The sequence below is a fragment of the Ranitomeya variabilis genome, chromosome 2 (genome assembly GCF_051348905.1).
Source record: "Ranitomeya variabilis isolate aRanVar5 chromosome 2, aRanVar5.hap1, whole genome shotgun sequence".
Lineage (NCBI taxonomy): Eukaryota > Metazoa > Chordata > Amphibia > Anura > Dendrobatidae > Ranitomeya > Ranitomeya variabilis.
In genome coordinates, this window is record NC_135233.1 from 41,718,519 (window position 1) to 41,744,679 (window position 26,161).

Sequence of the window (26,161 nt, forward strand, 5' to 3'; positions counted from 1 at the left end):
CCTGCTCAGTGTCTCTCCCAATGTGCTCGGCCAAATGGCGCGCTGTACCTTCCAGCCCCGACGCGCGTTTCACATTCTGCTTCTTCCTGGGGGTGTAGTTTATACTTTCTTAACTGATATGATACAAAGCCATTGTGGGACTCAGGCCACAGTCATACGTTCAGTATTCGGTCAGTATTTTACATCAGTATTAGTAGCAAAAACCAGGAAAGGAACAATCAGAGGAAAAGTATAATAGAAACACGTCACCACTTCTGCATTTATCACCCACTCCTGGTTTTTGCCAACAAATACTGATGTCAAATACTGACCAAATACTGAATGTGTGAATGCGGCCTTACCATGAATCATGCCTTTTGGACTTTTATGGTGTGTTTTTATACGTTTTTTTCTTTAGTAATTGTGTATTTGTTTTTTTTTTTCTCTATATTTAATCTATTTAATAAATGTTATATTTTTGTATTTACCACAGTATACTGTAGTTATTTTTTTTATTTTTTTGTCCCGTTCAACAATTACTGAACAGGAAAACCCCCTTTAACTTTAGTAAGTGAAAGTTACACAGTATTATATGAAGGGAGTCCATAGATTTCTTTCCGAAGCTCGCTTACTCGCCGATTCAAGTCTATGCAGAACATCTTTATTGAATCTAATCTTTACGGATACTTTAAAACTAATCAGCCCAGGAAAGTGTATTCGGTCTTGGAAATTTTAAGAACTGTTGATATAAAGTGGATGACACACAGGTAGCACACGGATGAGAATACTGGTGAAATATATTCAATTTTTTCTGGATGAATTTATTTATTTTTTTAATTGTGCATTTTGTGTGCAGGATTGTAAAGGTCATTTGTTTGTTCTATAAAATATTAATAGGTTTTATTGGATTACAAAAACAGCGCCACATCTGTCTACAGGTTGCCAGTGGTATTACAGCTGACCATTATTCACTTGCATGGAGCTGGGTTGTAATACCAGGTCCGACCCACTGACAGGTGTGGTGCTGTTTCTGGAAGGAAGTCGCCTTGCGTTTCCTTAATGGATGCAGCAGAAGTGGCTCATCTAGAATCAATGAACGAACAGGGGGTTAAATACACTTTACATAACAGTCAATTCAGGTATAGGGTGAAAAAAACCCTTCTCTTCTTCTTCTCTTTACAGAAAAGCTACATTTATATTACGAGCTTTATACATTATCAGCTGGATTTGCCGTGGGCCTGGAGAACGTTATCTGCTAATTACAAGGTCGCCGGCGGCCGCTTCATGGAAAATCGACTTTTAAATAAATAAATTGTTTTTATTGAGTAAATGTATGTAAATGTCAGGGATGCGCACATTATATTATTGTCTTTTATCACCAAAGTGAATGTTTCCTGCGCCGGTTTTTCAGTTTCTAGATACATTTTTAATAATGGATGAAAATATTTTACAGAAGAGGCATTTTGATGAGACTTGTAATAGTTTGGATGGTAAACTTTATATAATATTCCGTTACTAAGAGTTTTTCTAATGTAGCCGCTAATTATGCAAATTGTCTCTTCAGAGAGGGAGAGAGCTAAATAACTAAATAAGTTTTTGGATTCACTTTACCCTATTTTTAATTTTTCCAGTGCCGAAGGTTTTCCATTTATTTGTCAGTGTTTGGCTGCAGTGGTCAAGCAGAATGTAGAGAGCGGCTGTCAGTCAGTGCTGCTCTCAGTGCAGTGAGCGATGACTATGGCTGTTAGGGGGCAGACGGCCGTATGTCATGGACGACGATCGCTCCGCAGTGCACGGACTGGCCGGCGGCTCTGGTAACCTGAGCGTGACAGCGTGTAACCCTATTAGCTTGCAGACTAAGCCTACATCTGCTGGGTAAAAGAGTTATCCAACCGGACAGGTTCCCTTTAAGGTATTTCTGAAAAACAGTAAAAAAAAATGCAACATACAAAGAAAAAGCATAGACCAATCCAGCAGAAACATGAATAGTAAAAAAGGAAATAATTTTATTATGAAAAATCAGAAATAACAATGAAGGCTGTACATCTGTACAATACTGGCACTGGAGTCCACCTCTGGAAGATCCGGTGATTCGTGTGTAAGTTGTGGTGTGAGGTCTTCACTTGTCTGACATTTTTCTTGAACAGAGCGGAAACTTGAATTTGTTTTTCGGGTACAGGAACAGATTCCATTCAATTCCCACCTGAGCGTAGCAGTACAGGCAGCTAAGCATCACGAGAGGGATCCACGGCCAGCCTGAAAAATGATAAATTGTCGTAGTCAGTGGTCTGTCGGCCATGGTTTCTACTGGATGTCTTATAGTTTTCAAACATAACATCAATATCTGGTAAAGAAGATTTCCTATTCTATCCACATTCTTGCCAACAGTCTTGATGTTGCTGGGACAATCCAAAACCACAAGAGCGGAGTCTAGCATAAACACTAAAGATGGGGCCAATCTTCTAGAAAACTGAACTCAGCAGATTTGCTCATAATCAGCTGGAAATGTTGATACACGTTTACGTAATTCCATACGCATCGAATCTGCCAGCAAGGTGACGAAGAATAAAACCCTCAAAACCTGTTATACTCACCTCTCCTCAGCCCTACTCATTCCTCCCTGCTACCACTGGTCCTTAAATTGGCTCCTCTGTTTTCTGTCGCCTTCTGTTTTTGAGCCGCCAGAGATGCGATTCCTCACTAAGTCTCACACCACCATGTCTAGAAGGGCTCGCGCACATGACGGTAAAAATCATTTTGACAGACAGCACTTCTCCCTACGTTATTCTATGGGGCCGTGCACAAATCCTTTTTTTTTTTTTACTTGGACCAAGTCTGTTCGAAGAAAAATTATTTCAAATATTTGATTATCAGATTGCACTCGGCCTCTCATGTCTATGGGTCCATGAATTGAAAGGAGAATATTGTGATTTTTTTTAATCTATTCTCCACATCCAAGATAATTGGACTAACCTCTGATCAAACTCTGATCAGGGTGTGATTAGCATAAGAGGCCCAATTTTCTCAGATGAGAGAATATTTGGTGGTGTGATCCTAGCCTAACATAGAGAAAGGCAGCCCATGAGGCCAAAAAGACAGAAGAGAGAAGACACAGGGTATGATCGGAGAACTGGTTGGCATTTGTAAAGATATAGAGGAGACCTGAAGAGAGATGAGTCATAAGCCCCCGTCACACTTAGCGACACTGCAGCGATACAGACAACGATCCCGATCGCTGCAGCGTCGCTGTTTGGTCACTGGAGAGCATAGACCGCTCTCCAGCGACCAACGATGCCGAGGTCCCCGGTAACCAGGATAAACATCGGGTTGCTAAGCGCAGGGCCGCGCTTAGTAACCCGATGTTTACCCTGGTTACCAGCGTAAAATGTAAAAAAACAAACAGTACATACTTACATGCGTCCCCCGGCGTCCGCTTCCTGCACTGACTGAGTGCCGACCCTAACAGCAGAGCGGTGACGTCACCGCTGTGCTCTGCTTTCACTTTACGGCCGGCAGTCAGTCAGTGCGGGAAGCAGACGGCAAGGGACCTGAAGGACACCGGAATGTGAGTATGTACTGTTTGTTTTTTTTTACATTTACGCTGGTAACCAGGGTAAACATCGGGTTACTAAGCGCAGCCCTGCGCTTAGTAACCCGATGTTTACCCTGGTTACCAGTGAAGACATCGCTGAATCCGTGTCACACACACCGATTCAGCGATGTCAGCGGGACCTCAACGACCAAAAAAAGGTCCAGGCCATTCCGACACGACCAGCGATCTCACAGCAGGGGCCTGATCGCTGGTACGTGTCACACATAGCGAGATCGCTACTGAGGTCGCTGTTGCGTCACAAAACTTGTGACTCAGCAGCGATCTCGCTAGCGACCTCACTTAGTGTGACGGGGGCTTTAGATTTTTTGAAACCCTTCTCCAGGCTCTCAGAATTCAGTAAAATGATGGCCATCTGCAGTCACTGTCCCACGTGTTTTCCCCACATTGAAATGAAGCATGATTAGTGACTGTCGCTTCAGGGTCTAGTCTAGTCCCTTCCCTACTAAGCATGCACTGGATGTCAATTCTAATTCTTTTGAATGTGCAGTGACAGTGCACTCCTTTGCCAGGAGAAGTGACAATCCTGTAAAAGAGGGCACTGTCAGTGTGCACTGAAAAGGAAACAATGCGGCAAGAAGGAAGAGCAAAGATAACGCAGTTCCCAAAACAGATGTCGTAACCCTGAAAAGGTGACTTCCCTGATGACACTTGATTTCAGGGTGGGGAAAGCAGCTTCGGAAATGACTGCAACCTCAGCATGATGTCCTATTTGACTATCTAAGCATGCGCTGAGGAGTCTCAATTAAAATGTCATCGGGACAGAAGTAGAAAAAAAATTTGCAGGAAGATAGAGATAGAGAGAGTTAACTTTTAATTGAAGTATGTTAGAAAAGTCATTAGATTATTACATTAGACATTTAGTATGATATTCAACTTTGTTTTCCGACCACCCCTTTGAGTGATAGCATGATGTTTGAAGGGTTTGTATGAGATTATTTAGATGCAGCGGCTCTTTTGTCACATACAGTGCCACTCCTTTACACAGGTTTTATAGTATTGCAGTCGATCCCCAATTATTGTCAACTGAGCTGCAGTACCACCTACAGCCTGTGGACAAAAGTGGCGCTGTTTCTTGTAGAAAGCAGGAATATATATTTTTTTTACATGGTTAACCTAAACGTTAAAAAAAAAAAAAAAGTAGTCATCTTTAATTCCCCCGTGGTACTAAGGCAAGTATCTATAAAACACTATAATGAATATTTGATATAGAGTCTCAGGTAAGTTCAGCCACGCTCACATTCAGGATAATAATTAAAGATAAATTAGTATATATTTACCCTTGGCTTGCACATCGTCATGCATATAAATGCACGACTTCTCCCCGGCTCGGGATTGAACATGACCTCATTTCCTTAATGCACTCGCCCAATAATAAACCTTAATCCTTAAATTGAAATACGAGTTTTTCTTTAAACAACTTTATTAACTATTCTTCTCCAACAGTGGACGGCGGGCTCAGCGGAAGTTCCATTATTTATCAGGCTGGCTAAGCTCATTACTTCTTCCCTAGGCAGATGAGAGCTACAAGACTCCGCTCCTGTGTTGTCTCAAGGTGACTCCTATCGCCGAGCGCCATAATGTTCGCTATAAATGACTTTCTCCTACAAGATTAGAATTGATGTCACAGCACTTAATTATAGGAATCCTTTCCCGATCTATAAATCATTTCTTCTATTTTACCAACAATATTAAAATAGAATTTTACAACTGGAATCTAAAAAGGTTTTCGGTCAGGCATCCTTCCCGTTATTTTACTCCTCCTATACAAGCCCGACCCGCCCGACCCACTTGTAATGTGAGTCATAAAAAAATTCTGAACCACTTAGCAAAAGTGGCACATAAAAAGCAGCTACAATATAGTACAAAAATACATAACGATGACTAAAAGTCAACAAACATTCCATTACTTATCTTGTATTGATCCTAAATTACGGCCTGTTTTATATTCCAGAGCTGTATTCACAATTCTGCAGTATTCAGAGCTACATGTCCCCTTTTCAATATGTAGATACTCTGCTAAATGTCTTCTTTTGTGAGGGTGGGGAGGGAACATTAAAATAAAAAAAAAACAGTCACTAGGTTTTTGTACCCCATCTGAGAGCAGCAAAATGTGGGGACCCTGATTTCAGTGATGTATCAGTTGCTTTACTGATTGCTGCAGTTTTGATTAAAAACTGTTTTATCTGCTGCAGATCTACCAATTATCTGACTGCCAAGAGTTTTAATGTAGGTGGTATTACCGTGTTTTTCGGACCATAAGACGCACCTAGGTTTTAGAGGAGGAAAATAGAAGCAAAAAATGTGTTGATGACGCACTGTTATGGGAGGGGAGCTGCTGCTAGCACTGCTATAAGGGTAATATCCCCCATCCTACTTCTGATCGCTCCTGTTAGAAAAGGTGCCAGCTGTACAACACAGCCGACACCAGACTCAGCTCCATAACTCACCTCATACACCTACATTTGCTCCATGATGTAATAGTATGTCATGAAGCAGGAACGCGTATATAGTAGAGATGAGAGGATTTTTGAAATTTGAATTCACAGACTTTGCTGAATTTTTCCAAAAATTTAGATTTACGGTGAATACATTAATGCGAATCTCAATACTGGAAAGCTTGTAATTGCTTGGAAAATACACGTGGAGGAGAGAAGAGAGAGAGAAAGCACAAGATGACCATAAGAGCTTACAATCTACAGGAGAGAGAGGACCCCTCTGACCATAAGAGCTTACACTCTACAGGAGAGAGAGGACCCCGCTGATCATAAGAGCTTACACTCTACAGGAGAGAGAGGACCCCACTGACCATAAGAGCTTACACTCTACAGGAGAGAGAGAGGACTATACTGACCATAAGAGTTTACACTCCACAGGAGAGAGAGGACAATGCTGACAATAAGAGTTTACACTCTATAGAAGACCCTGCTGACCATAAGAGCTTACACTCTACAGGAGAGAGATGACCTCCCTGACCATAAGAGCTTACACTCTACAGAAGAGAGGACCCCACTGACCATAAGAGCTTACACTCTACAGGAGAGAGAGGACCCCACTGACCATAAGACCTTACACTCTACAGGAGAGAGAGGACCCCACTGACCATAAGAGCTTACACTCTACAGGAGAGAGAAGACCCCACTGACCATAAGAGCTTACACTCTACAGGAGAAAGAGGACCCCACTGACCATAAGAGCTTACACTCTGCAGTAAAGAGAGGACCCTGCTGACCATAAGAGCTTACACTCTACAGGAGAGAGAGGACCCCGCTGACCATAAGAGCTTACACTCTACAGAAGAGAGAGGACCCCACTGACCATAAGAGCTTACACTCTACAGAAGAGAGAGGACCCCGCTGACCATAAGAGCTTACACTCTACAGAAGAGAAAGGACCCCGCTGACCATAAGAGCTTACACTCTACAGGAGAGAGAGGACCCCGCTGACCATAAGAGCTTACACTCTACAGAAGAGAGAGGACCCCGCTGACCATAAGAGCTTAGACTCTACAGGAGAGAGAGGACCCCCCTGACCATAAGAGCTTACACTCTACAGAAGAGAGAGGACCCCGCTGACCATAAGAGCTTAGACTCTACAGAAGAGAGAGGACCCCACTGACCATAAGAGCTTACACTCTGCAGTAAAGAGAGGACCCTGCTGACCATAAGAGCTTACACTCTACAGGAGAGAGAGGACCCCGCTGACCATAAGAGCTTACACTCCACAGGAGAGAGGACCCCGCTGACCATAAGAGCTTAGACTCTACAGGAGAGAGAGAGGACCCCACTGACCATAAGAGCTTACACTCTACAGGAGAGAGAGGACCCCACTGACCATAAGAGCTTACACTCTACAGGAGAGAGAGGACCCCACTGACCATAAGACCTTACACTCTACAGGAGAGAGAGGACCCCACTGACCATAAGAGCTTACACTCTACAGGAGAGAGAAGACCCCACTGACCATAAGAGCTTACACTCTACAGGAGAAAGAGGACCCCACTGACCATAAGAGCTTACACTCTGCAGTAAAGAGAGGACCCTGCTGACCATAAGAGCTTACACTCTACAGGAGAGAGAGGACCCCGCTGACCATAAGAGCTTACACTCTACAGAAGAGAGAGGACCCCACTGACCATAAGAGCTTACACTCTACAGAAGAGAGAGGACCCCGCTGACCATAAGAGCTTACACTCTACAGGAGAGAGAGAGGACCCCACTGACCATAAGAGATTACACTCTACAGAAGAGAGAGGACCCCGCTGACCATAAGAGCTTAGACTCTACAGGAGAGAGAGAGGACCCCACTGACCATAAGAGCTTACACTCTACAGGAGAGAGAGGACCCTGCTGACCATAAGAGCGTAAACTCCACAAAAGAGAGAGGACATAGCTGACCATAAGAGCTTACACTCCACAGAAGAGAAGGAGAGATTGGACCCTACTGACCATAAGAGCTTACTCTCTACAGGAGAGAGAGAGACTTAGTTAGTGACTCTGGCAATTGAAAACGAGTCTGTAGAACAAACTGTGCTCCACTGAGAGACGCTAACCTGTGATGGCCCCGATACTGACCACCACTGTACAAGTTATGATAATCCGTAAGACATCACAGCTGTAGGGCAGTACAGGGAGGCCCGTGCGGCAATGCAGAATGATGTTAGCCTGATCTCTGATGCTTCATCAGTGACCGAGGAAAATGTTGCTGCTCTAATTTCAGGAAATTCGATTTGAACTTGATCCTCCATGGATCGATCGGCTCATTTCTAGAAAATAGCCACTATGCAAAGCTAGACTTCACCTGCGGCGGAGCTGCAAGAAAATGGCAGTGGGACAGCCTTTGTTCAACCTATTTTATAGGGACCGTTCAAACATATAAAGATTGTAAAAAGATGGTAAGCATTTAGCACTTATCCGCGGGGCTTAGTTTGCGTCTGTTCCAGCAGTGTATATACCGGAGCAAAGCACCATCTAAACGGGAACTGAGGGACTCAGGGTTCCCATTTTTGTGATTGCAGAGGTCCCTATCCCGTGGCACTACTCCGATTATCCATAAACACTTGTGTTAATGGGTAAGTATTTGACGAGTGGATTTGGAGAGCTCTGCTATAACATAGGCATTCTCACGAGCACCAACTCTTTAGCCAAGTCGATCTGATTTAATGTAAATACTATTGGCTTAATTCACTGGTGACTGATGTAGAGAGCACCGTTATAAATTCAGCAAAGGCAGATTTGGCGTCAGTCCGTGTGATCCCCTTGTTTGTGTGCGTAGAATGATATTTATGTGCGGACAAATCTACTTACTGCTACACGGGATTAGATCACAAAGTCTGTGGAGATCGAGGAAAGATGATTTATTCTGACACGGAGTCACGGCCACGTGGTGACCTGGAGAGTCCACATGGCCGAGAGGACCCTCGGAGGGGGGGCTCCGAAGGAACAGTCTGCACCTAACTGAAGATCGCTTCCTAGTGATGATGGACATTACAAGAAATCCTTGAAGGACAGGGGAATTATAAATGAGACACATCGCGTCACGTAGGATTTAAGTTGAATGAGAACTGACAGAAGTCACAATGAGACATTGAGAAGAAGCAGAAAGAGAAGATCCTGGATGTTCTTTTTTTTGCTCAATATAACGTAGTTTAAAATGCCATTTGTATCCAGACATTTTTGGAAACAGGACGAGTAGGCATCTAAAAGGCGATAACCACTTAGTTGTCACTTGAAGTTGTCACGGTCTAAACTCAGGAAGAATATCTTAGGCTAGGTTCCCATTGCGTTAATGGGATAGCGCTAACGGACAGTGTTGCACGGCGAAATTAACGCCGTGCACCGCGTCCGTTAGCGCTCCCATTGCCGGCAATGTTAGAGCGCATTGCTAGCGCGTGTCATTTTCGGCACGCGCTACCGATGTGCCGGACTTTTGTAGCGCGCCTCGGACGCTGCTTGCAGCGTCTGCGGCGCGCCAAAGGTCCGTTCCCCGCTCTCGCAGATCGGGGATCTGCAAGAGCGGGGACGTTAACGCGACCCCTGAACGCGGCCCCGAAAAAGACATTGCGTTAGCGCAATCTGCTAGCGCTCGCGCTAAACGGATTGCACTAACGCAATCTGAACCTAGCCTTAAGCTGGACATGCATTTTAAAGAGGACCTGTCATCAAGTCAAAAACGGATAGCTTTTGCTCTAATTTTATTCCTTCTTCCCTGAGCATACTGTTTTGTTGTTTATTTAAATTCCAGAGAAATGGACCTTTTTATTTAGTGCTAATTTCTATTGTCTTTACTGAGTGGGCGTGGCTCACAGCATAACAATGCAGAGCAGTCTAAAGACACGCCCCAGAGGATCCTCTGAGTAACATCTCCTTGGTAAAGACCAGAAAAAATGAGCACAAAATAAAAAGGCCCATATCTCTGGAACTGTATAGTGGATTTAAAAAAAATGGATACTTAGGAGAGCAGTGGGGATAAAATAAGAGCCACTTTTGACATAGTGACAGGTTGGCTTAAAATAAAATAGCTGTTGGCCATACTTTCATTCATCTGACAGCTACTGCTCTCCACAACATGTATGCTTAGTTTGGCGGAACATGCATGCATTCTCAATAGGGAAAGGAGAGTAAACTAAGATACCACTGGCAACAACTTATCTTCCCAGACAACAAGAGGATGGAATAAGATGAAATCCAACAACTGAAGCTTTTTTTCCCCAAAAATCAGGACAGTCCTGTACACATTAAAGGGAATCAGTCAGCGGGTTCTTGCTATTTAAGCTGAGAGCAGCATGATGTGGGGGCAGAGATCCTGATTCCAGCAATGTGTCACTTAATAGGCTGTGTTTTGCAGTTTTCAATAAAATCAGTGTTTTATCAGCAGGAGATTATTACTACAGGACTAGATGTCTCGTGTCTCCTAGTCCAACCATGCCCCCAGCACTGATTAGCAGCTTTTTGTCAATATACCATATACACAGACAGTGGATAATCAGTGGTGTGGGTTATATACAGCTCAACATTTGAGCTCTGCTAGATCTGCAGCTGAGCTGCGGCCCCACTCTGTATAGCAAGCGATCAGATGATCGCAGCTTCTAGTCTCCCATGAAGCAAGTGAAAAGTAAAAAATGTTTTTAAAAATGTAAAAGTATAAATCACCCCTCATTCGCCCCATTCAAAATAAAACAATTAAAAATAAATAAAACCTACACATATTTGGTATCGCCGAGTTCAGAATTGCTTGATCAATATATAAAAAGAATTAATCTGATCAGTAAACGGCGCAACAAGAAAAAAAAAGTCAAAACGCCAGAATTAGGTTTTTTTTGGTCGCTGCAACATTTAATTAAAATGCAATAACAGAAGATAAAAAGATCGTATCTGCACCTAAATTGTATCAATAAAAATGTCAGCTCGCGTACAAAAAATAACTCATCACCCAGCCCCAGATCAGATTTTTTCTTGAGAAACTGGATTTTTTTTTACCAATTAAAAAAGAACCCAGACATGTTTGGTATCTACGAACTCATAATGACCTGGTGAATCATAACAGCAGATCAGTTTTAGCATTTAGTGAACAGGTTTAATAAAAAAAAAAAAAAAACAATTGTGGAATTGCACTATTATTGAAATTTCACCGCACTTTGATTATTTTTTTTTCCTGCTTTTCAGTACAGTATAAGGGAAAACTAATGGTGTCGTTCAAAAGTACAACTCGTCCCGCAAGAAACAAGCCCTCTTCTGGACATATTGACGAAAAAATGTAAAAAAGTTATGGTTCTGGGAAGAAGGGGAGCAAAAAACAAAAACTCAAAAATGAAAAAACCAAAGGTCACGTAGGGGTTACGTTTTGTCTTAAGCTTGTGAAATGCGCACAGTGGGGCTGAGATCTTAACCCCTTCCCGACCTTTGACGCATACGCTGCGTCATGAAAGTCGATGCCAATCTGACCTGTGACGCAGCGTATGCGTCATGGAATGATCGCATCCCTGCAGATCGGGTGAAAGGGTTAACTCCAATTTCACCCGATCTGCAGGGACAGGGGGAGTGGTGCTTCAGCCCAGGGGGGGTGGCTTCACCCTCTCGTGGCTACGATCGCTCTGATTGGCTGTTGAAAGTGAAACTGCCAATCAGAGCGATTTGTAATATTTCACCCAAAAAAATGGTGAAATATTACAATCCAGCCATGGCCGATGCTGCAATATCATCGGCCATGGCTGGAAAACCTAATCTGTCCCCCCCCACACCCACCGATCTCCTCCCCAGTCCTCCGTTATGTGGTCCGCCCCCTAAGTCGTCCTGTCCGCTCCTCCGTCCTCCTGTCCGCTCCCCCCGTGCTCCGGTCCCCCCCCCTGTGCTCCGGTCCCCCCCTCCCGTGATCCGATCACCCCCCTTCATACTTACCCGGCCTCCAGGTGTCCGTCCGGCTTCTCCATGGGCGCCGCCATCTTCCAAAATGGCGGGCGCATGCGCACTACGCCCTGTTGTGAATTCTGTTTTTGGCTCCCTCTGGTGGCTACTGGTGGTACTGGTTGACTTTGGTCTTGTGTTTCCAGTGCACCTGTTTTCATCAGGAAATTGGGAGTTTCCTATTTAGTCTGGCTTCTCAGTCACTCTAGTGCCGGCAATCAATGTTACCAGAGCATCACTGTTGCTTGCTACCTGCTCCAAGTCTGCAATTCAGCTAAGTTGAAATCTTTGGCTTTTTGTGTTTGTTTTGTCCAGCATGCATTTATATTTCTCGTGCTGCTGGAAGCTCTAGTGATCTGAAATTACTACTCCGGTGTCATGAGTTGATAACGGAGTTAAGGTGGTTTCAGGATGGCTGCTTAGGGTTTTGAGGTAACCGCGAAGTCCTCTTTTGTATTTTCATCTATCTAGTCAGAGGGCCTCACTTTGCTGAATCTATATTCATACTGCGTTTGTGTTTTCCTCTTACCTAACCGTTATTACATGTGGGGGGCTACTATAACTTTTGGGGTTTCCCTGGAGGCAAGCCAGGTCTGTGTATTCCTCTTATAGGGGTAGTTAGCTCTCCGGCTGGCGCGAGGTGTCTAGGGATACAACGTAGGCACACCCCCTGGCTACTTTTATTTGCGTGTTAAGTTCAGCATCGCGGTTACCTGAGATACCATCTTCCTAGAGCTAGTCCGTTTTTGCCCATGTCCCTGCCATTGGGAATCATGACAGTATTGCCGGCCATAATGTATTAACCCCTTAAGCCCCGAGGGTGGTTTGCACGTTAATGACCGGGCCAATTTTTACAATTCTGACCACTGTCCCTTTATGAGGCTATAACTCTGGAACGCTTTGACGGATCTTGGCGATTCTGACATTGTTTTCTCGTGATATATTGTACTTCATGTTAGTGGTAAAATTTATTCGATATAACTTGCGTTTATTTGTGAAAAAAATGGAAATTTGGCGAAAATTTTGAAAAGTTCGCAATTTTCCAACTTTGAATTTTTATGCCCTTAAATCACAGACATATGTCACACAAAATACTTAATAAGTAACATTTCCCACATGTCTACTTTACATCAGTACAATTTTGGAACCAAAATTTTTTTTTGTGACGGAGTTATAAGGGTTAAAAGTTGACCAGCAATTTCTCATTTTTACAACACCATTTTTTTTTAGGGACCACATCTCATTTGAAGTCATTTTGAGGGGTCTATATGATAGAAAATACCCAAGTGTGACACCATTCTAAAAACTGCACCCCTCAAGGTGCTCAAAACCACATTCAAGAAGTTTATTAACCCTTCAGGTGTTTCACAGGAATTTTTGGAATGTTTAAATAAAAATGAACATTTAACTTTTTTTCACACAAAATTTATTTCAGCTCCAATTTGTTTTATTTTACCAAGAGTAACAGGAGAAAATGGACCCCCAAAGTTGTTGTACAATTTGTCCTGAGTACGCTGATACCCCATATGTGGGGGTAAACCACTGTTTGGGCGCATGGCAGAGCTCGAAAGGGAAGGAGCGCCATTTAAAATGCAGACTTAAATGGATTGGTCAGCAGCCGTCACGTTGCATTTGCAGAGCCCCTGATGTACCCAAACAGTACAAACCCCCCACAAGTGACCCCATATTGGAAACTAGACTTCCCAAGGAACTTATGTAGATGTGTTTTGAGAACTTTGAACCCCTAAGTGTTTCACTAAAGTGTATAGCGCAAAGCCGTGAAAATAAAAATTCTTTTTTTTTTTTCACAAAAATGATTTTTTAGCCCCCAGTTTTGTATTTTCACAAGGGTATCAGGATAAATTAGACCCCAAAAGTTGTTGTCCAATTTGTCCTGAGTACGCTGATACCCCATATGTGGGGGGAACCACTGTTTGGGCGCATGACAGAGCTCGGAAGGGAAGGAGCGCCATTTGGAATGCAGCCTTAAATGGATTGGTCTGCAGGCGTCACGTTGCATTTGCAGAGCCCCTGATGTACCCAAACAGTACAAACCCCCCACAAGTGACCCCATATTGGAAACTAGACCTCCCAAGGAACTTATCTAGATGTGTTGTGAGAACTTTAAACCCCCAAGTGTTTCACTACAGTTTATAACGCAGAGCCGTGAAAATAAAACATCTTTTTTTTCCCACAAAAATGATTTTTAGCCCCCCAAATTTTTATTTTCCCAAGGATAACAAGAGAACTTGGACCCCAGAAGTTGTTGTTCAATTTGTCCCGAGTACGCTGATAACCCATATGTTGGGGTAAACCCCTTTTTGGGCGCACGGGAGAGCTCGGAAGGGAAGGAGCACTGTTTTACTTTTTCAACGCAGAATTGGCTGGAATTGAGATTGGACGCCATGTCCCGTTTGGAGAGCCCCTGATGTGCCTGGACAGTGGAAACTTCCCAATTCTACCTGAAACCCTAACCCAAACACACCCCTAACCCTAATCCCAACGGTAACCCTAACCACACCCCTAGCCCTGACACACCCATAATTCTAATCCCAACCCTAATCCAAACCGTAAATGTAATCCAAACCCTAACCCTAACTTTAGCCCCAACCCTAACTTTAGCCCCAACCCTAACCCTAACTTTACCTCCAACCCTAGCCCTACCCCTAACCCTAAACGTGACTGAAATACGTGGCACTGAAATACGTGGCACTGAAATACGTGGCACTGAAATACGTGGCACTGAAATACGTGGCACTGAAATACGTGATACGTGGCACTGAAATACGTGGCACTGAAATACGTGGCACTGAAATACGTGATACGTGGCACTGAAGTACGTGGCACTGAAGTACGTGGCACTGAAATACGTGGCACTGAAATACGTGGCACTGAAACACGTGGCACTGAAACACGTGGCACTGAAATACGTGATACGTGGCACTGAAATACGTGGCACTGAAATACGTGGCACTGAAATACGTGGCACTGAAATACGTGGCACTGAAATACGTGGCACTAAAATATGTGATACGTGGCACTGAAATACGTGACACTTAAATACGTGGCACTGAAACACGTGGCACTGAAATACGTGATACGTGGCACTGAAATACGTGGCACTGAAATACGTGGCACTATGACTGTCAGAAAATGTTCATTAAACGGTTAGGGGTGAGGTTAGGGGTAGAGTTAGGGTTAGGGTTTGGATCCCTTTATCACCTTGATGGTGGTGGGTGGCTTTTCAGTGTGTTTTCTGTTTTTTTTTCCGATAAAAACGCATGCGTTTTTACCGCAAACAAACGCATGTGCTTAAAAACGCAAGAAAATACTGCAGGCTGTATTACTGAAAATGAACACATGCAGAAAAAAAACGCATGCGTTTGAAAACGCGACCAAACACGTACAAAAAACGCATGCGTTTTCAATGTTAAATATAAGGAAAAAACGCATGCGTTTGTTTGTGCAAAAAACGCTGCAGACAAAAACGCAAGTGTGAAACCAGCGACGCTTTTTATAGCAAAAAAGTTTTTGCGTCTCCACATTTTGAGACCTATAATTTTTCCACATTTTGCTCCACAGAGTCATGTGAGGTCTTGTTTTTTGCGGGACGAGTTGACGTTTTTATTGGTAACATTTTCGGACACGTGACCGTTTTTGATCACTTTTTATTCCGATTTTTGTGAGGCAGAATGACCAAAAACCTGCTATTCATGAATTTCTTTTGGGAGAGGCGTTTATACCGTTCCGCGTTTGGTAAAATTGATAAAGCAGTTTTATTCGACGGGTCAGTACGATTACAGCGATACTTCATTTATATCATTTTTTTATGTTTTGGCGCTTTTATACGATAAAAACTATTTTATAGAAAAAATAATTATTTTGGTATCGCTTTATTCTCAGGACTATAACTTTTTAATTTTTTTGCTGATGATGCTATATGGCGGCTCGATTTTTGCGGGACAAGATGACGTTTTCAGCGGTACCATGATTATTTATATCAGTCTTTTTGATCGCGTGTTATTCCTCTTTTTGTTCGGCGGTATGGTAATAAAGCGGTTTTTTGCCTCGTTTTTTTTTTTTTCTCTTACGGTGTTTACTGAAGGGGTTAACTAGTGGGGCAGTTTTATAGGTTGGGTCGTTACGGACGCGGCGATACTAAATATGTGTACTTTTATTGTTTTGTTTTTTTTATTTAGATAAAGAAATGTATTTATGGGAATAATATATATATTTTTTTTATTATTTATTTAGGATTTTTTTTTTTTTTTTTTACACATGTGGAAATTTTTTTTTTTTACTTTTTTACTTTGTCCCAGGGGGGGACATTACAGATCATTGATCTGACAGTGTGCACAGCACTCTGTCAGATCGACGATCTGCTGTGCAGGGCTGCAGGCTTACCAAGTGTCTGCTCTGAGCAGACACTCGGTAAGCCACCTCCCTCCCTGCAGAACCCGGATGCTGCGGCCATCTTGGATCCGGGACCTGCAGGGAGGAAGAAGGTAGGAGACCCTCGGAGCAACGCGATCACATCGCGTTGCTCCGGGGGTCTCAGGGAAGCCCGCAGGGAGCCCCCTCCCTGCGCGATGCTTCCCTATACCGCCGGTACACTGCGATCATGTTTGATCGCGGTGTGCCGGGGGTTAATGTGCCGGGGGCGGTCCGTGACCGCTCCTGGCACATAGTGCCGGATGTCAGCTGCGATAGGCAGCTGACACCCGGCCGCGATCGGCCGCGCTCCCCCCGTGAGCGCGGCCGATTGCGTATGACGTACTATCCCGTCACCCGGAATTAAGTCCCAGGTCACCTTGACGGGATAGTACATCATACGGGATTAAGGGGTTAAAGGTATTGGCTAAAGAAGGAGAAAAAAAAAGAAGTTTCTGACCTTTTTTTTTTTTTTTACTCAGAGGTTCTGTCTAGCCATAATTGCAATCTGCTGTTTTGTTTTTTTTTTGTTTTTTTTCTCTCCTCTTAACCCCTGAATGGCTCAGATCTCTGCTGTTGAGAAATGGATATCTAGAGTTTAGCTTCTAATCTTAATACTCTTGCCTCTAAGGTTCAAAATATCCAAGACTATGTGATACATGCTCCTATGTCTGAACCCAAGATCCCTATACCTGAGTTCTTTTCTGGAGATAGATCTCGCTTTTTGAATTTTAAGCACAATTGTAAATTGTATCTATCTCTGAGATCTCGTTCCGCTGGAGACCCCGCTCAGCAGGTTAAAATTGTTATTGCCTTGTTGCGGGGTGACCCCCAGAATTGGGCATTTGCATTGGCACCAGGGGATCCTGCGCTGCTCAATGTGGATGCGTTTTTTCTGGCACTGGGGTTGCTCTATGAGGAACCTAATTTGGAGATTCAGGCTGAAAAGGCCTTGCTAGCCCTCTCTCAAGGGCATGATGAAGCTAAAGTATATTGTCAAAAATTTCGAAAATGGTCTGTGCTTACTCAGTGGAATGAGTGCGCCCTGGCGGCGAATTTCAGAGAAGGTCTCTCTGACGCCGTTAAAGATGTCATGGTGGGGTTTGCTACGCCCACAGGTCTGAATGAATCCATGACTATGGCTATTCAGATTGATCGGCGTTTGCGGGAGCGCAAACCTGTGCACCATTTGGCGGTGTCTTCTGAGCAGACACCGGAGATTATGCAATGTGATAGAATTCTGTCCAGAAGTGAACGGCAGAATTATAGGCGTAAAAATGGGTTGTGCTTCTACTGTGGTGATTCTGCTCATGTTATATCAGCATGCTCTAAACGCACAAAAAAGGTTGATAAGTCTTTTGCAATTGGCACCTTACAGTCTAAGTTTATTTTGTCTGTAACTTTGATCTGTTCATTATCAACTATTACTGTGGATGCCTATGTGGATTCTGGCGCTTCCTTGAGTCTTATGGATTGGTCCTTTGCCAGACGTTGTGGGTTTAGCCTAGAGCCTTTGGAAGTTCCTATCCCTCTGAAGGGTATCGACTTCACACCTTTGGCTAGGAATAAACCACAGTTCTGGACACAAGTGACTATGTGTATGACTCCTGACCATCGGGAGGTGATTCGCTTCCTTGTGTTGCATAACTTGCATGATGTCTTAGTGCTTGGATTGCCATGGTTGCAAACTCATAATCCAGTCCTTGACTGGAAAACAATGTCTGTGTTAAGCTGGGGATGTCAGGGGGCTCATGGGGAAGTACCTTTGGTTTCCATTGCTTCATCTACTCCCTCTGAAATTCCGGCATTTTTGTCTGATTATGGTGATGTTTTTGAGGAGCCTAAACTTAGTTCTCTTCCCCCTCACCGGGATTGCGATTGTGCTATAGACTTGATTCCGGGCAGCAAGTTTCCCAAGGGTCGTTTGTTCAATCTATCTGTGCCTGAGCACGCTGCTATGCGAGAGTATATTAAGGAGTCCTTGGAAAAGGGACATATCCGTCCATCCTCATCCCCTTTAGGAGCAGGTTTTTTTTTTCGTGGGTAAAAAAGATGGCTCCCTGAGGCCCTGTATTGATTATCGCCTGTTGAATAAGATTACAGTCAAATACCAGTATCCTTTGCCACTATTGACTGATTTATTTGCTCGTATTAAAGGGGCAAAGTGGTTCTCTAAGGTTGATCTTCGGGGTGCGTATAATTTGGTGCGGATCAAGCAGGGAGATGAGTGGAAAACTGCATTTAATACGCCCGAGGGCCATTTTGAGTATTTGGTAATGCCTTTTGGTCTTTCTAATGCTCCTTCAGTCTTTCAGTCCTTTATGCACGATATTTTCCGTAAATACCTGGATAAATTTATGATTGTGTATTTGGATGATATTTTGATTTTTTCGGATGACTGGGAGTCGCATGTTCAACAGGTTAGGAAGGTTTTTCAGGTTTTGCGGTCCAATTCTCTGTTTGTAAAGGGTTCAAAGTGTATATTTGGGGTTCAGAAGATCTCCTTTTTGGGGTATATTTTTTCCCCTTCTTCTGTTGAGATGGATCCTGTCAAGGTTCGGGCTATTTGTGATTGGACGCAGCCTACTTCCCTGAAGAGTCTTCAGAAGTTCTTGGGCTTTGCTAATTTCTATCGTCGATTTATAACTGGGTTTTCAAGTGTTGCTAAACCTCTGACTGATTTGACTAAGAAGGGTGCTGATGTTGCCAATTGGTCCTCTGCGGCTGTGGAGGCCTTTCGGGAGCTTAAGCGCCGCTTTTCTTCTGCCCCTGTGTTGCGCCAGCCTGATGTTTCGCTCCCTTTTCAGGTTGAGGTTGATGCTTCCGAGATTGGAGCGGGAGCGGTTTTGTTGCAGAAAAGTCCCGATTGCTCAGTGATGAGACCATGTGCATTTTTCTCTCGAAAGTTTTCGCCCGCCGAGCGAAATTATGATGTCGGTAATCGGGAGCTCTTGGCTATGAAGTGGGCATTTGAGGAGTGGCGTCATTGGCTTGAGGGTGCTAGACATCAGGTGGTGGTCTTGACTGATCACAAGAATCTGATTTACCTTGAGTCCGCCAGGCGTCTGAATCCTAGACAGGCGCGCTGGTCATTGTTTTTCTCTCGGTTTAATTTTGTGGTTTCATACTTGCCGGGCTCGAAAAATGTGAAGGCAGATGTTCTTTCTAGGAGTTTTGAGCCTGACTCCTCTGGTGATTCTGAGCCTACGGGTATCCTTAAGGATGGAGTGATTTTGTCTGCTGTCTCCCCAGACTTGCGACGTGCCTTGCAGGAGTTTCAGACTGATAGGCCTGATCGTTGTCCGTCTGGGAGATTGTTTGTTCCAGATGAGTGGACCAGTAGAGTCATCTCAGAGGTTCATTCTTCTGTGTTGGCGGGCCACCCTGGAATTTTTGGTACCAGAGATTTGGTGGCCAGGTCCTTCTGGTGGCCTTCCCTGTCTCGGGATGTGCGTACCTTTGTACAGTCTTGTGATGTTTGTGCTCGGGCCAAGCCTTGCTGTTCTCGGGCTAGTGGATTGTTGTTGTCCTTGCCTATTCCGAAGAGGCCGTGGACGCACATCTCTATGGACTTTATCTCGGATCTCCCGGTTTCTCAGAAAATGTCCGTCATTTGGGTGGTGTGTGACCGTTTTTCTAAGATGGTTCATTTGGTACCCTTGCCCAAATTGCCTTCTTCATCGGAGTTGGTTCCTTTATTTTTTCAGAATGTGGTTCGCTTACATGGTATCCCGGAAAACATCGTGTCTGACAGAGGATCTCAATTTGTGTCTAGGTTCTGGCGAGCGTTCTGTGCCAGGATGGGCATTGATTTGTCTTTTTCATCTGCGTTCCATCCTCAGACTAATGGCCAGACGGAGCGAACTAATCAGACCTTGGAGACGTATTTGAGGTGTTTTGTGTCTGCTGATCAGGATGATTGGGTCGCCTTTTTGCCGTTGGCAGAGTTTGCCCTCAATAATCGGGCCAGTTCTGCTACTCTGGTTTCTCCTTTCTTTTGCAATTCAGGGTTTCACCCTCGTTTTTCGTCTGGTCAGGTGTAGTCTTCGGATTGTCCTGGAGTGGATTCTGTGGTGGATAGACTGCACCGGATTTGGAGTCATGTGGTGGACAATTTGAAGTTGTCTCAGGAGAAGACTCAGCAGTTTGCTAATCGTCATCGTCGTGTGGGTCATCATCTCCGTGTTGGAGACTTGGTGTGGTTGTCTTCTCGTTTTGTCCCTATGAAGGTCTCTTCTCCTAAGTTCAAACCTCGGTTCATAGGTCCTTATAGGATTTTGGAGATTCTTAATCCTGTATCTTTTCGTTTGGACCTTCCAGCATCTTTCACCATTCATAATGTTTTCCATAGGTCGTTGTTGCGGAGGTACGAGGTACCGGTTGTTCCTTCTGTTGAGCCTCCTGCTCCTGTGCTGGTGGAGGGTGAATTGGAGTATGTTGTGGAGAAGATTTTGGACTCTCGTATTTCCAGACGGAGACTTCAATATCTGGTTAAATGGAAGGGATACGGTCAGGAGGATAATTCTTGGGTGACTGCCTCTGATGTTCATGCCTCTGATTTGGTTCGCGCCTTTCATAGGGCGCATCCAGATCGCCCTGGTGGTTCTCATGAGGGTTCGGTGCCCCCTCCTTAAGGGGGGGTACTGTTGTGAATTCTGTTTTTGTCTCCCTCTGGTGGCTACTGGTGGTACTGGTTGACTTTGGTCTTGTGTTTCCAGTGCACCTGTTTTCATCAGGAAATTGGGAGTTTCCTATTTAGTCTGGCTTCTCAGTCACTCTAGTGCCGGCAATCAATGTTACCAGAGCATCTCTGTTGCTTGCTACCTGCTCCAAGTCTGCAATTCAGCTAAGTTGAAATCTTTGGCTTTTTGTGTTTGTTTTGTCCAGCATGCATTTATATTTCTCGTGCTGCTGGAAGCTCTAGTGATCTGAAATTACTACTCCGGTGTCATGAGTTGATAACGGAGTTAAGGTGGTTTCAGGATGGCTGCTTAGGGTTTTGAGGTAACCGCGAAGTCATCTTTTGTATTTTCATCTATCTAGTCAGGGGGCCTCACTTTGCTGAATCTATATTCATACTGCGTTTGTGTTTTCCTCTTACCTAACCGTTATTACATGTGGGGGGCTACTATAACTTTTGGGGTTTCCCTGGAGGCAAGCCAGGTCTGTGTATTCCTCTTATAGGGGTAGTTAGCTCTCCGGCTGGCGCGAGGTGTCTAGGGATACAATGTAGGCACACCCCCTGGCTACTTTTATTTGCGTGTTAGGTTCAGCATCGCGGTTACCTGAGATACCATCTTCCTAGAGCTAGTCCGTTTTTGCCCATGTCCCTGCCATTGGGAATCATGACAGCGCCCGCCGAATCTGCCATCCGGCAGATTCGTTTCACATGTATTTTGATCACTGTGATATAGCCTATCACAGTGATCAAAATAAAAAAAATAGTAAATGACCCCCCCTTTATCACCCCCACAGGTAGGGACAATAATAAAAATAAATAAAATATTTTTTTTTCTTTTTCTACTAGGGTTAGGGTTAGAACTAGGATTAGAACTAGGGGTAGGGTTAGGGTTAGAACTAGGGTTAGGGTTAGGGTTAGGGGTAGGGTTAGGGCATGTGCACACAGTGCGGATTTGGCTGCGAATCCGCAGCGGATTGGCCGCGGATCCGCAGCGGATTGGCCGCGGATCCGCAGCGGATTGGCCGCGGATCCGCAGCGGATTGGCCGCTGCGAATTCGTAGCAGTTTTCCATCAAGTTTACAGTACCATGTACACCTATGGAAAACCAAATCCGCTGTGCCCATGGTGCGGAAAATACCGTGCGGAAACGCTGTGTTGTATTTTCCGCAGCATGTCAATTTTGTGCGGATTCCGCAGCGTTTTACACCTGTTCCTCAATAGGAATCCGCAGGTGAAATCCGCACAAAAAAAACACTGGAAATCCGCTGTAAATCCGCAGGTAAAACGCAGTGCCTTTTACCTGTGGATTTTTCAAAAATGGTGCGGAAAAATCTCACACGAATCTGCAAAGTGGGCACATAGCCTTAGGGTTAGGGTTGGAATTAGAGTTAGGGTTGGAATTACGGCTAGGGTTGGAAATAGGGTTAAGATTAGGCTTGTGGTTAGGGTTAAGGATAGGGTTAGGGTTGTGTTGGGGTTACAGTTGTGGTTAGGGTTGGGATTAGGGTTAGGGTTGGGATTAGGGTTAGGATTAGGGTTGGGATTAGGGTTACGGGGGTGTTGGGGTTAGGGTTGTGGTTAGGGGTGTGTTGGGGTTAGGGTTGTGATTAGGGTTATGGCTACAGTTGGGATTAGGGTTAGGGGTGTGTTGGGGTTAGTGTTGAAGTTAGAATTGAGGGGTTTCCACTGTTTAGGCACATCAGGGGTCTCCAAACGCAACATGGCGCCACCATTGATTCCAGCCAATCTTGCGTTCAAAAAGTCAAATGGTGCTCCCTCCCTTCCAAGCCTCGACGTGCGCCCAAACAGTGGTTTACCCCCACATTTGGGATACCAGCATACTCAGGACAAACTGGGCAACAACTATTGGGGTCCAATTTCTCCTGTTACCCTTGCAAAAATAAAAAATTACTTGCTAAAACATAATTTTTGAGGAAAGAACAATTATTTTTTATTTTCACGGCTCTGCGTTATAAACTTATGTGAAGCACTTGGGGGTTGAAAGTGCTCACCACACATCTAAATAAGATCCTTTTGGGGTCTAGTTTCCAAAATGGGGTCACTTGTGGGGTGTTTCTACTGTTTAGGCACATCAGGGGCTCTGCAAATGCAACGTGACGCCTGCAGACCATTCCATGAAAGTCTGCATTTCAAATGTCACTACTTCCCTTCCAAGCCCTGACGTGCGCCCAAACAGTGGTTTACCCCCACATATGGGGTACCAGCGTACTCACAACAAACTGGGCAACAAATAGGTCCAATTTCTCCTGCTACCCTTGTCAAAATAAAAAATTGCTTGCTAAAACATCTTTTTTGAGGACAGAAAAATGATTTTTAATTTTCACGGCTCTGCGTTGTAAACTTCTGTGAAGCACTTGGGGGTTGAACGTGCTCACCACACATCTAGATAAGTTCTTTGGGGGGGTTTAGTTTCCAAAATGGGGTCACTTGTGGGGTGTTTCTACTGTTTAGGCACATCAGGGGCTCTGCAAATGCAACGTGACGCCCACAGACCATTCCATCAAAGTCTGCATTTCAAATGTCACTACTTCCCTTCCAAGCCCTGACGTGCACCCAAACAGTGGTTTACCCCCACATATAAGGTATCAGCGTACTCACAACAAACTGGGCAACAAATATTGTGGTCCAATTTCTCCTGTTACCCTTGTGAAAATAAAAAATTGCTTGCTAAAACATCTTTTTTGAGGAAAGAAAAATTATTTTTTATTTTCACGGCTCTGCGTTGTAAACTTCTGTGAAGCACTTGGGGGTTGAACGTGCTCACCACACATCTAGATAAGTTCCTTGGGGGGGTCTAGTTTCCAAAATGGGGTCACTTGTGGGGGGTTTCTACTGTTTAGGCACATCAGGGGCTCTGCAAACGTAACATGATTCCCGCAGACCATTCCATCAAAGTCTGCATTCCAAATCGTCACTACTTCCCTTCCGAGCCCCGGCATGTGCCCAAACAGTGGTTTACCCCCACATATGGGGTATCAGCGTACTCAGGAGAAACTGGACAACAACTTTTGGGGTCCAATTTCTCCTGTTACTCTTGCAAAAATAAAAAATTCTGGGCTAAAAAAATATTTTTGAGGAAAGAAAACACATTTATTATTTTCACGGCTCTGCGTTATAAACTTCTGTGAAGCACTTGGGGGTTCAAAGTGCTCACCACACATCTAGATAAGTTCCCTTGGGTGTCTAGTTTCCAAAGTGGGGTCACTTGTGGGGAGTTCCTACTGTTTAGGCACATCAGGGGCTCTGCAAACGCAACGTGACGCCCGCAGAGCATTCCATTAAAGTCTGCATTTCAAAACGTCACTACTTCCCTTCCGATCCCCGACGTGTGCCAAAACAGTGGTTTACCCCCACATATGGGGTATCAGCGTACTCAGGAGAAACTGCACAACAACCTTTGGGGTCCAATTTCTCCTGTTACCCTTGGGAAAATAAAAAATTGTGGGCTAAAAAGTCATTTTTGAGGAAAGAAAAATAATTTTTTATTTTCATGGCTCTGCGTTATAAACTTCTGTGAAGCACTTGGGGGTTCAAAGTGCTCACCACACATCTAGATTAGTTCCTTGGGAGGTCTAGTTTCCAAAATGGGGTCAATTGTGTGGGAGCTCCAATGTTTAGGCACACAGGGGCTCTCCAAACGCGACATGGTGTCCGTTAATGATTGAAGCAAATTTTCCATTAAAAAAGCCAAATGGCGTGCCTTCCCTTCCGAGCCCTGCCGTGCGCCCAAACAGTGGTTTACCCCCACATATGGGGTATCATCGTACTCAGGACAAACTGGACAACAACTTTTGGGGTCCAATTTCTCCTATTACCCTTGGGAAAATAAAAAACTCCGGGCTGAAAATCATTTTTGAGGAAAGAAAAATAATTTTTTATTTTCATGGCTCTGCGTTATAAACTTCTGTGAAGCACCTGGGGGTTTTAAGTGCTCACTATGCATCTAGATTAGTTCCTTGGGGGGTCTAGTTTCCAAAATGGGGTCACTTGTAGGGGAGCTCCAATGTTTAGGCACACAGGGGCTCACCAAACGCGACATGGTGTCCGCTAACGATTGGAGCTAATTTTCCATTCAAAAAGTCAAATGGCGCGCCTTCCCTTCCGAGCCTTGCCGTGCACCCAAACAGTGGTTTACCCCCACATATGAGGTATCGGCGTACTCAGGAGAAATTGCCCAACAAATTTTAGGATCCATTTTATCCTGTTGCCCATGTGAAAATGAAAAAATTGAGGCTAAAAGAAATTTTGTGTGAAAAAAAAGTACTTTTTCATTTTTACGGATCAATTTGTGAAGCACCTGAGGGTTTAAAGTGCTCACTATGCATCTAGATAAGTTCCTTGGGGGGTCTAGTTTCCAAAATGGGGTCACTTGTGGGGGAGCTCCAATGTTTAGGCACACGGGGGCTCTCCAAACGCGACATGGTGTCCGCTAAAGATTGGAGCCAATTTTTCATTCAAAAAGTCAAATGGCGCTCCTTCCCTTCCGAGCCCTGCCGTGCACCCAAACAGTGGTTTACCCCCACATATAAGGTATCAGCGTACTCAGGACAAATTGGACAACAGCATTCGTGGTCCAGTTTCTCCTTTTACCCTTGGGAAAATAAAACAATTGTTGCTAAAATATCATTTTTGTGACTAAAAAGTTAAATGTTCATTTTTTACTTCCATGTTGCTTCTGCTGCTGTGAAACACCTGAAGGGTTAATAAACTTCTTGAATGTGGTTTTGAGCACCTTGAGGGGTGCAGTTTTTAGAATGGTGTCACTTTGGGGTATTTTCAGCCATATAGACCCTTCAAACTGACTTCAAATGTGAGGTGGTCCCTAAAAAAAATGGTTTGTAAATTTTGTTGTAAAAATGAGAAATCACTGGTCAAATTTTAACCCTTATAACTTCCTAGCAAAAAAAAAATTTGTTTCCAAAATTGTGCTGATGTAAAGTAGACATGTGGGAAATGTTATTTATTAACTATTTTGTGTCACATAACTCTCTGGTTTAACAGAATAAAAATTCAAAATGTGAAAATTGCGAAATTTTC

General features: G+C 44.1%; 1 protein-coding gene across 2 annotated transcripts in view; it reads right to left on the reverse strand.

The window, feature by feature from the left end:
* Positions 1-1,950: 1,950 nt before the first annotated feature.
* Positions 1,951-26,161, reverse strand: part of HHAT (hedgehog acyltransferase) — a 375,411-nt gene continuing 351,200 nt past the window's right edge. For both annotated transcript variants that reach the window (XM_077282350.1, XM_077282351.1), the window contains exon 12: positions 1,951-2,235. In XM_077282350.1, coding sequence (XP_077138465.1) covers positions 2,099-2,235 — 137 coding nt within the window. In that variant the 3' untranslated portion in view covers positions 1,951-2,098. The remainder of the gene's footprint in view (positions 2,236-26,161) is intronic.